We start from the raw sequence: 9,571 nt of genomic DNA, 5'->3' as shown, positions 1-9,571 counted from the left end.
TGGCCACCCCACAATCTTTTTTTTTTTTTTTTTTAATACTCACCTGGGGATATTTTTTCTACTGATTTTTAGAGAGAGGGAAAGACAGAAATGTGAGAGTAACACATTGATTGGTTGCCTCCTGCACATGCCCTGGGGAGGAGCCTGCAACTGAGGTATGTGCCCTTGACCAGAATCAAACCCAGGACCCTTCGGTCCTCAAGCCGACGCTCTATCCACTGAGCCAAACTGGCTAGGGCCCAGAATCAGTTTCTATAGCAGGTGGTTTCCACCAGAATTATTTTATCCACTGGTTACTTATGCACCTTCCATACTGGACCTTTGCCCCACAAGGGCAGGCACTTCCACCTTAATCTCTAGTCAGGCCCGAATGGGTGCCCAAAGACCCGCCTGTCCCGGCCAGTCCTGGGCACTGGTGGTGTCCTGCCAACAACTGGGCATTCTTGGGCAGGGAGGTGCCACAGATAGTATGAGGGGGGAAGCCTGGGTAGGCCCCAACACAGGCACCCAGAGCGGGGGAGGTAGGAGGGAAGGAGACCTGTCCTCTAGCGCCTGCCCCACCAAGTCAGGAGGCAGTAGGGAAATCTCATCTGCATTCCTGGCCAGTCTCCTCTGACTTGCCAGCTGGAATGGGGAACTGCACTGGTGCTCACATCCACCTGAATGTGGGCAGCGTAAATGCACTGGACTCCCAGCCCAAGGAGCCTGCTGATTCCCACCTACCACCCCAGCACCCCCTCCTCCCCCCTCCCCCCCACCCTGCTGGCATTGCTTTTGGCCACTAGCATCATGGACTGGGGGATCATTGCCTCGCTGGGTCCTATTGTCCTACTGTTTGTTGCTGTGGCCATGCTGACAGGCTTCACCGTGAGACCACGGCCATCACCTTCTCTCAGCGAGAACCCTGTCTGGATCTGGCCGAGGGTGAATTGCTGGCTACATTAGGTGCGGGCAGCAGGGCTTCGGCTCCTGGCTGCAGCCTTCCTATGCTGGCATGCTTGGTTGGCGACAGCAGCTGAGGGGCGGGAGCTGGGAACGCCCTGAGCCCACGCAAGAGGCTTGGTCCCCAGAGAGGTCTGGATGAGCCAGGAGCCTCCTCCAGACCTTGCCCAGGCCGGGTAGATGTGCCACGTGTGGGTCCCAGAAGCCCCCTCCCCAAACCATTCCTTTCTCAAACCTTGAGTGGCCAGACTAAGGGGGTTACTGAGCCATTTTCCTTCCCGTCCCTCATGGGCTCTCCCCACCTCGCTCCACCCTCCGCAACACAGCGTTTTGCTGGGCTCGCAGAGCTGATCACAGCAACAGAGTGGGCCTGGCTTGAGCGCAGAGCAGGTGAGCCGGCACTGGGACCCTGCCTGGCGGGTGTGCGTGGTGCAGGGCAGCAAACTCTGAGTGGCTGCCCTTTTCAGGGAAAGGAATAGCATGCTGTGCTCCTGTTCCCAGCTGTCTGTTTTCCCCCTTGGGTTGGAAGCTCCTCGCTCCTCGAGACATAACAGGTGCTTAATAAATACATGTTTGTGTGATACGTGAACAAGAGGTGGCTTGAAAGTGGAAATAGCAAGTCCTGGGCAAGCTGGGGGTCAGTTGGCCTTTTATTTTGGTTGTGTGTGTGTGGTTTTTGTTTTTTTATTTTTGGGGGGTCTTTTTGGTGTTAATCCTCAACCAGCCATTGTTTTTTGTTTGTTTGTTTTTTAGAGAGAGAGTGGAAGGGAGGGGTAGAGACGCAGAGAAGGTAGCATTGATGTGATCGATTGGTTGCCTCCCACACACACCCCAACAGAGGCTGGGGATTGAACCTACAACTGAGGTAGATGGATGTGCCCTTGACCAGAATCAAACCCAGGAATCAAGTCAGCAGGCCAACACTACCCACTGAGCAAAACCGACTAGGGCCAGTCTGCCTTTTAAAGGAAAGACTCCAGCCCCCTGAGGCCTCAGACTGTCAGGCCCTCTATCCCTTCCCCAGATAGGTTCCCTGCATCCCCCCAAACCAGCAGCTGTCACCCTGGGTGTGTGTGTGTGGCGGGGGGGTGGGGATGGGGGGGACAAAGCCTCTTCTAGGTGCCAGAAAGGGACAGGGCCATTGAGGAGATAGGTGTGAGAAGCCCCAATCAGGGACTGGGGACAAGTGGCAGAGTCCACGAGGAGCAATGAGCCTGGACTGGGGGCTGGGGGGAAGGCCCCCTACTTCCCATCACACCATCTACCAGGGCTGCCCCATGGGGGGGCGGGGAGCAGAAAAGAATGTGTGCAGGCGGCCATTCCAGGGAAGAGGCTCAGCTGACTGCAGCCTCCTTCCTGGGGAGCTGGTGGTGCAACAGGTCCAGGGCTGAACCCCATGAATATACAGCAGTCTGAGCCCCAGGGGCCTCCTTCCACCCACATCAGAAGCCCCCAGATGCTCTGCAGACCCTATCGAGGAGGCTGGGCTGAAGACAAAGCCTCCGAGGCTGACAACTAGGGGAGAGGCTGTTCCCCTGATCTCTGCTTCCTCCCTCCTGGCAGGAGTCCCGAATGCAGACCTCCAGGTTCTCCCTGGAGGCTTGTTTCAAGCCCCATGGAACTCCTAAGTAGGGCCTGGGCATTTCTCCCCACCGTGGCCATTGCATCACCTCCTTTCTTCTAACAGTCCCCAGAGGACCTATTGAAGCACCCAGTCTCTCACCAAGCTCTTCCCATCCCAGGGAGCAGCCAGAGGGCCTTGAAGAGGGTGGTTGGGAAGGTGCTGTTTCTGAACTGGAGCAGAATGTGCATGCACCCTGTCAACTCCCTCATTCGTGCAGAGCTCTTTGTTGAAAGGGGCGCACTCTCTTTATTGGGAAGTTGAGGGGCAGGGTCCCGTAGCACCTGCTCTGTGAGGCAAGGGGTACCCATAGCCTTCCTGCTGCTGCCAGAAGTGAAGGGAGAGACCAGCAGCCCCTGGGACTCTTTTGGGTGAGTCCTTCCAAAGTCTCCCATCACCTCATTAGTCCCTGCACATATACTCCCTGCGTTTGTGCGAGTCAGGCCTGGAAAAGGGCCTGTCTTCCCCTTCTTCAAGCCCTCCTGCTCTCACCTCTTCTCCAGTTTCCCCTGGGAGGCTCCAGTGTCCTCCTGCCCTCTTCTCCTAAACAGCACAAGGATTCTGCTCCTCTCCATCCTCTTCCTGTGGATCCTTGCAGAATCTCAGGCACAGCATAGGATGGCAGTTTCACCAACACAGACACACTCCCGTGGCATCCTACACTGGCTGTCGGGCTTGGCCTGAACTCAGCCTCCCGTCTGAAACATCAGGCCTCAGCTGTCCCAAACAGGATGCGCTCCTGTGTGGCCTTCCCTTTCCCCATGGGGTCAGCCCCTCCTGGGATGCTTGGCCCCCCTCCAACAAGGACCTCGAGGTGGCTGGGAAGGGGGTCTCTCTGTTCAGAGCAATTCCGGGCCCCTCTTGGCTGGGGCCACTCTCAGCTGCAGCTGCCCCATCCCTAGCTGGTGTCCAGGCTACCCAGCTGGGCTTCTGCCTCAGTTTCCCTGCCCAAATCTGCTGGTATATAGGTCAGGCTCAGGGGTACTGCCATCTGTGACCAGGTGCTTCCCATGGATCAAACCCCACTCCCTCTCCATAGGTGACCAAGCCCCTGAACCCCAAGGAGACCTGCCACCTAGTTGGCTGTACCTCCCCCAACTCCCCTCCCCCACCCCCTGCACACACACAGCTTTCACTTCCTCCCTGCCAGCTCCAAGGACTGGGCCCATCATGATGTGGCAAGTAGACACTCAAGAGAACCAGGGACAAGAGTTTGGACTGATCTGGGTGGAGGACGCTAGCCTCATCCCTTAGATAACTCAGGCCAGTCCCAGGGATCAGCGATACAGTTCTGAGCATAAGGCAGGAGGGACTCAAGTCTGTTGAGTGTTGGTCTCATCAAATTCCCCAGCTTTGCAATGTTAAATAACAGGCATGTGGCCAAAAAGGAAACTGAGGCAGGACCAGGTTAAGGAATCTGAACCACACAGCTGGAAATTAGAGCAGCTTTGGTTCAAAATAAGACCTGGTCCCAATTCTGGGTTCTGTCTACTAGAGCAAACTGCTGCCTTGGGGGCACCCCACACTCACCAATACGACTTGGCTTCTCATGCCGCATGTCCTGCATGGACATCAGGGAGCATCCTGGACCCAGACTTCAGACCCAGGGCCCAGCCTGCCTGTTGGGCCTGAGGGAGGAGCCTGCCAGACCCCCGCCCAGCATGTGACACAGCCCCAGGAGCAGTCAAAACCTGGCTGCGGACCAACGACCCTGCTGGGTGGTCCCCCACGGGCTGCGTGGCTGAGTTTTCCCCTCCAGACCCCTCCCGACAGCGAATTCCTGGCTCCCCGGCCCCTCCCCCGATGGCCCAGCCAGTGTCTGAATCTGCTTCTGATTCCCGCTATGCCGACCAGGCCCCTTCTCCTCCCCTCCCTCCTTCTCGGCCCCAGCAGCCCCGCCCCTGGCTGGGCCCAGGCTTGAGCCTGCTGCGCCCCCCGCCCCCACCTGGCACAGCTCCGCGGCCCTCGCTGCAGCCGGGAGGAGGCGGCGGCCCCGGCGCCCCAGGGCCCGCCCGCCCTCAGCCATTCCCGGAGGCCCGGAGACCTGCTCCACCCGGCCCTCCGTGGGTGAGTGTGAGCAGCGGGCAGCGGGAGGGGCCTCCGAGGGCGGAGGGGCCCGGAGCCGGGGCGAAGGCTGTCATCGCTCCAGGCCCTGCAGGAGGACCCGCCAACATCCTCGCTGCTGCGCTGGGCCGGGGCGTGCCCGCGGCTGCACCCTCATCTGGGCCCCGGCTGTGGCCGCCCGGGGCCTGCGGTTGCTCGACTTTGCCGGCAGAGCCTCACACCCGGGCTCTACCCCCACGAGGACAGCGGCGTGGGGCCACGGCCAGCTGGCTGACCCACGGAGGCTCCGGCCATGCCCATCTGGCCCTGGGGGCTGCTGGTGACCGCGGGCACGCTCTTGGCCGCGCTGAGCCCGGGGCCGCCAGCGCCCGCTGACCCCTGTCATGAGGAGGGGGGCGCCCCGCGAGCCTGCGTGCCTGGCCTGGTGAATGCGGCCTTGGGCCGCGAGGTGCTGGCGTCCAGCACGTGCGGGCAGCCCCCCACGCAGGCCTGCGATTCCTCCGACCCGCGGCGGGCACACCCCGCGGCCCTCCTGACCCTGGCAGGGGGCACTGCCAGCCCCCTGTGCTGGCGTTCCGACTGGCTGACGCAGGCGCCCCTCAACGTGAGCCTCACAGTACCCCTGGGCAAAACTTTCGAGCTGGTGTTTGTGAGCTTGCGCTTCTGCTCCACGCCCCCCACCTCAGTGGCCCTGCTCAAGTCGCAGGACCACGGCCGCAGCTGGGTCCCGCTGGGCTTCTTCTCCTCCTGCTGTGGCCTGGACTATGGCCGCCTGCCTGCCCCTGCCAATGGCCCAGCCGGTCCCGGGCCTGAAGCTTTGTGCTTTCCTGAGCCCCAGACCCAGCCTGATGGCGGTGGCCTTCTGGCCTTCAGTGTGCAGGATAGCAGCCCGCCAGGCCTGGATCTGGACAGCAGCCCGGTGCTCCAAGACTGGGTGACCGCCACAGACATTCGAATAGTGCTCACGAGGCCTGCCATGCTGGGGGACACCAGCGACTCCGAGGCCGTGGTCCCTTACTCTTACTCAGCCGCTGAGCTCCAGGTGGGCGGGCGCTGCAAGTGCAATGGGCATGCTTCAAGGTGCTTGCTGGACACCCAGGGCCACCTGATCTGCGACTGCCGGCATGGCACCGAGGGCCCCGACTGTGGCCGCTGCAAGCCCTTCTACTGCGACAGGCCCTGGCAGCGGGCCACAGCCCGGGAAGCCCACGCTTGCCTTGGTGAGGCCTTAGAGGGTGGCCTGGGGATCTTGGATCCAGCCAGCCTGCCCCTGACCCATCCCTCTCTGCAGCTTGCTCCTGCAATGGCCATGCCCGCCGCTGCCGCTTCAACATGGAGCTGTACCGATTGTCCGGCCGTCGCAGTGGTGGTGTCTGCCTCAACTGCCGGCACAACACTGCCGGCCGCCACTGCCATTACTGCCGGGAGGGCTTCTATCGCGACCCGGGCCGTGCACCGAATGACCGCCATGCTTGCAGGGGTGAGCCTGCATACCCCCACCCTCTGGTTTCACATATTCCCAGATGGGTTTCTGACCATTTCACCTCTGTCCTCAGCCTGTGACTGTCACCCTGTTGGTGCTGCTGGCAAAACCTGCAACCAGACCACAGGCCAGTGTCCCTGCAAGGATGGTGTCACTGGCCTCACCTGCAATCGCTGCGCCCCTGGCTTCCAACAGAGTCGTTCTCCAGTGGCACCCTGTGTTAGTGAGTGACCCTGCCCTGCTTAGGCCACCCCAGCTCCCTGCTGCTGCCTACATATCCCCTGAGAGTTCCAGAAACCCCAGGCCCCCTCGAATACAGGCATTCTTCCACCCTCTCTGCAGAGACCCCTGCCCCTGGACCCACTGAGGAGAGCAGCCCTGTGGAGTCGCAGGGTGAGTGGGCACATATCAGGTCCTAGACTGGCATGTCCATGAGAGGAGGGGTGCTATGGGTTCAAGGAGGGTAGGAGGAGAGGTTGGGGGAAGGAGGTGGGGATCTGTGCCAGCCTGCCCACTACCTTGTCTCCCCTCCCCAGACTGTGATTTGCACTGCAAACCCACCCGGGGCAGCTACCGCATCAGCCTGAAAAAGTTCTGCAGGAAAGACTATGGTAGGCAGCTCTCAGGCCTCCCGCCCCCACCTTCCCACCTTGCCCTCCCCACGTTCCCGTTGGATACCCTGACCATTGCTGGACCCCATCCCTCAGGTGCCCCACTGCCACTGGCCCTACCCCGTCAGCTCCTTGGTGATCTCTCTGCTCCCTCCTCTGCGGTGTCCTCTCTGTGCGCTCCCTCTCCAGTGGTTGTCCTCTGTTTCCCTCTGCCCTCCCTCCTGGCCACTGGCGCTCGGTTCTCCTCTGAGCAGCCTGCCGCTTCCCAGCCTAATCCCGCCCCCTCTCGTCCTCTCCGCAGCGGTGCAGGTGGCGGTGGGTGCGCGCGGCGAGGCGCGTGGCTTGTGGACGCGCTTCCCAGTGGCCGTGCTCGCCGTGTTCCGGAGCGGCGAGGAGCGCGCACGGCGCGGGAGCAGCTCACTGTGGGTGCCCACACGGGATGCTGCCTGCGGCTGCCCACACCTGCTACCTGGTCGCCGCTACCTGCTGCTGGGTGGCGGGCCAGGGGCGGCGGTCGGGGATCCAGGGGGCCGAGGGCCCGGTCTCATCGCCGCTCGCGGGAGCCTCGTGCTGCCCTGGCGCGACGCGTGGACGCGGCGCCTTCGGAGACTGCAGCGCCGCGAGCGGCGGGGGCGTTGCAGGGCGGCCTGAGCCCGCGGGCCAGGCTGGGGCTGGGCGGGGCGCTACTCCCACATCAAGGCGCACGTTCGACCAGTGCATCTGTCTGTGGAGGAGTCTTTGCTCACATCGCGCGCGTGGCCATCTGAGTCCCCACCCAACCCTGCCGGGCGCCTCCCTCTGCGCCTCGCGCCCGTGCCCAGAATGGGTGTGACCAACGCAGCGACTCAGAGGGATATGATAGCCCAATGAGCTGCCTGGAACCTTCCTTTGGCAGCTGTTGATGATTCCTTGGACCTTGGATCTCCCACGCTCGCGCTATCTGCCCCCTCCCAGGGGCACCGTCATACCTACAGAAGGCTGTGAGCCTTCTGGTGGGGGCCTCTGCTAACACCCTGAGGGCCGCCTCCTCGTGATGCCGTAGCCCAGAAAAGAGCGCTCTTACCTTTCTACAAGGCACTGTGTATCCCCCCAAACGGTTACGAAGCCCCCTGTGAATCCAGGAGCCACTGTCGGTCTGAGAACACACCGAGGGCCGCTGTGACTCCACTCCCCAGGGGCTCCTAGAATCCGCCAGAGAGCGCTATGGCTCACCGAGAGGCGCTGTGGCCACCACTTTGGTCCACAGACCCGCTCGGGGCTCGGCGACACTGGTTTCCCCGCCCCTGCCAGAACCCGCAGAGGGAGCTGTGACTCCTCCCCCGGCGAGGACGGGGGCCTCTGCGCCCCGTCTGTCCCCTATGCCTGACCTTTCTCTACCGGTTGGGCCTCTGTGTCCCTGTCTCCACTGCGTCTCTGCCTCTGTTCGGCCTCGTTCTTGGCCTGCCTTGTCCCTGTCTCTTGTCTCTGTCCCGCTGTCTCTCTCGGATTCGGCCTTAGGACCCCTCCCGTAAAGTCCAGCTCCTAGGATCCCCTGCGTCCCTTCTCCCACTCGGAACCGGACGTCGTGCCCACCGCGTTCCTGGGTCTACGCGTAACCCGGCGGAGCGGCACCTCCCGCGGACAGCCCTCTGGTCTCCTGATGCCCCCAGCCCTCCGGTTAGCCGGCCGTTCACTCGATTCCTGCCAGGAGTCACCGCCCGCGAACCCCTGACGCTCCGCGCCGGGACCTGTCCTGGGCTGGCCCGGGCTCCGGCCGCCCGGCCAAGGGGCGTCGGTGCGCATGCCCAGAGCCCGCTGGGCTGAGACCCGCGGCACCCGGGGTGGGCAGCCCTTGGCGCGTGCTCGGCGGGGGCGGGGCGGCGCGCGCGCATGCGTAGAGAAGCCCGCGCTCAGTTGCGCTGCGAGCTGAGAAGAAAGCGGTACGCGGCGCGGCACGGAGCGGCGCGGCGGCAGAGGTGGGTACGCGGCGGGCCTGGCACGGGGCGTGGCGGCCTGCCACGGAGCTTCGGGGGCTGCGGAGCCAGGTCGCCGGCTGTCACCGCAGCGGGGGCGTGCAGAGGGAGGGGGCGTGGGGGTCCGACTCTGGGGCCTGGGTCTGAGGTGGGGCGCGGGGGCTGGCCGCGGCACGGAGGTCTGGGGCCCGGGCCGTCCGACAGTCACTGCCCATCGCCCCCGGCGGACCGCGGCTTCGCGGGACACTCACCCCGGGGGCAGGACCGGCGCCCCCTACCAGCCGCCGTCTGCGTGCTGGCCGTCCGGCCCCGGGCGAGGCGTCAGTCAGAAGGAGTTGTCTCTGTGTCACCCCTTCCTTGGGCGGCTGTCTGTCTGTGGGGGGAGGAAGTCCTCTTCTGGACTGGAAATTGCAACAGAATCTCTGATAACAGTTCTGCCATCGAAGACTTGCAACTACTCCCTTTCCTGCCCTCTGCTTGCCTCAGGATGACGTGCCCGCCCACCTGTCGCCTGGCCTCTGAGCCCTGTCCGGTGGGTGCCCCCTTGGCACGGCCACTGGGCCGAGCGGCAGAAGCACTTCCACAGGGTCCCTGGGCGCTGTGCCATCTGAGCCTGGAGGAACACAGCTGGAGGTCGGGGATGGGCCACCTCTGGGCATGGTTTTCTCCACGCACGCAGGGATGGGCACAGGTGGCCTGGGCACAGGTGTTCATCTGCGACCTTAGGATGGAGACTGGTGTGCTGTGGCCTCCTGGGTTACCACCCTCCGGGCCGACATTAAAGGCCAGAGGTTGTTTAAGGGCCAGCGGGCTGTGCGGAGGCAGAGATCGACTATTAGCCTAGAGGTGTGCTGGGAGGACCGGCCTGTGGCTGGTGTGGCTGTGCTTGGGATGCTGG

At 63.1% G+C, this 9,571-nt stretch overlaps 2 protein-coding genes across 9 annotated transcripts in view; both read left to right on the top strand.

Moving 5' to 3' along the window:
- The first annotated feature begins 4,555 nt into the window (after nucleotides 1–4,555).
- NTN3 (netrin 3) lies at nucleotides 4,556–7,412 on the top strand. Its single transcript, XM_036309730.1, has 6 exons — nucleotides 4,556–5,847; nucleotides 5,919–6,107; nucleotides 6,184–6,333; nucleotides 6,453–6,503; nucleotides 6,647–6,721; nucleotides 7,023–7,412. The coding sequence occupies exons 1-6, from the start codon at nucleotides 4,920–4,922 to the stop codon at nucleotides 7,370–7,372; spliced, it is 1,743 nt and encodes a 580-aa protein (XP_036165623.1). The 5' UTR covers nucleotides 4,556–4,919; the 3' UTR covers nucleotides 7,373–7,412.
- Nucleotides 7,413–7,983: 571 nt separating this feature from the next.
- The window catches only part of TBC1D24 (TBC1 domain family member 24), a 28,124-nt gene continuing 26,536 nt past the window's right edge, over nucleotides 7,984–9,571 (top strand). For 2 of the 8 annotated variants that reach the window (XM_036309742.1, XM_036309739.1), the window contains exon 1: nucleotides 7,997–8,676. The gene's annotated coding sequence lies outside the window, so the exon portion shown is untranslated. Of the gene's footprint in view, nucleotides 8,677–9,571 lie in introns of all 8 variants that reach the window. The other 6 variants (XM_036309734.1, XM_036309737.1, XM_036309741.1 and 3 more) reach the window with 5 other exon arrangements.

Source organism: Myotis myotis, unplaced genomic scaffold (genome assembly GCF_014108235.1).
Source record: "Myotis myotis isolate mMyoMyo1 unplaced genomic scaffold, mMyoMyo1.p scaffold_m19_p_5, whole genome shotgun sequence".
In the NCBI taxonomy this organism is placed as follows: domain Eukaryota; kingdom Metazoa; phylum Chordata; class Mammalia; order Chiroptera; family Vespertilionidae; genus Myotis; species Myotis myotis.
This window is presented reverse-complemented; position numbering and strand designations above follow the sequence as displayed.

Bases quoted from the DNA above. Each gene is read 5' to 3' on its own strand.
- NTN3 (XM_036309730.1), top strand. From the start codon at position 4,920: ATGCCCATCTGGCCCTGGGGGCTGCTGGTGACCGCGGGCACGCTCTTG. The intron at 5,848-5,918 runs GTGAGGCCTTAG...CCCTCTCTGCAG, and splicing joins GGAAGCCCACGCTTGCCTTG to CTTGCTCCTGCAATGGCCAT. The intron at 6,108-6,183 runs GTGAGCCTGCAT...CTCTGTCCTCAG, and splicing joins TGACCGCCATGCTTGCAGGG to CCTGTGACTGTCACCCTGTT.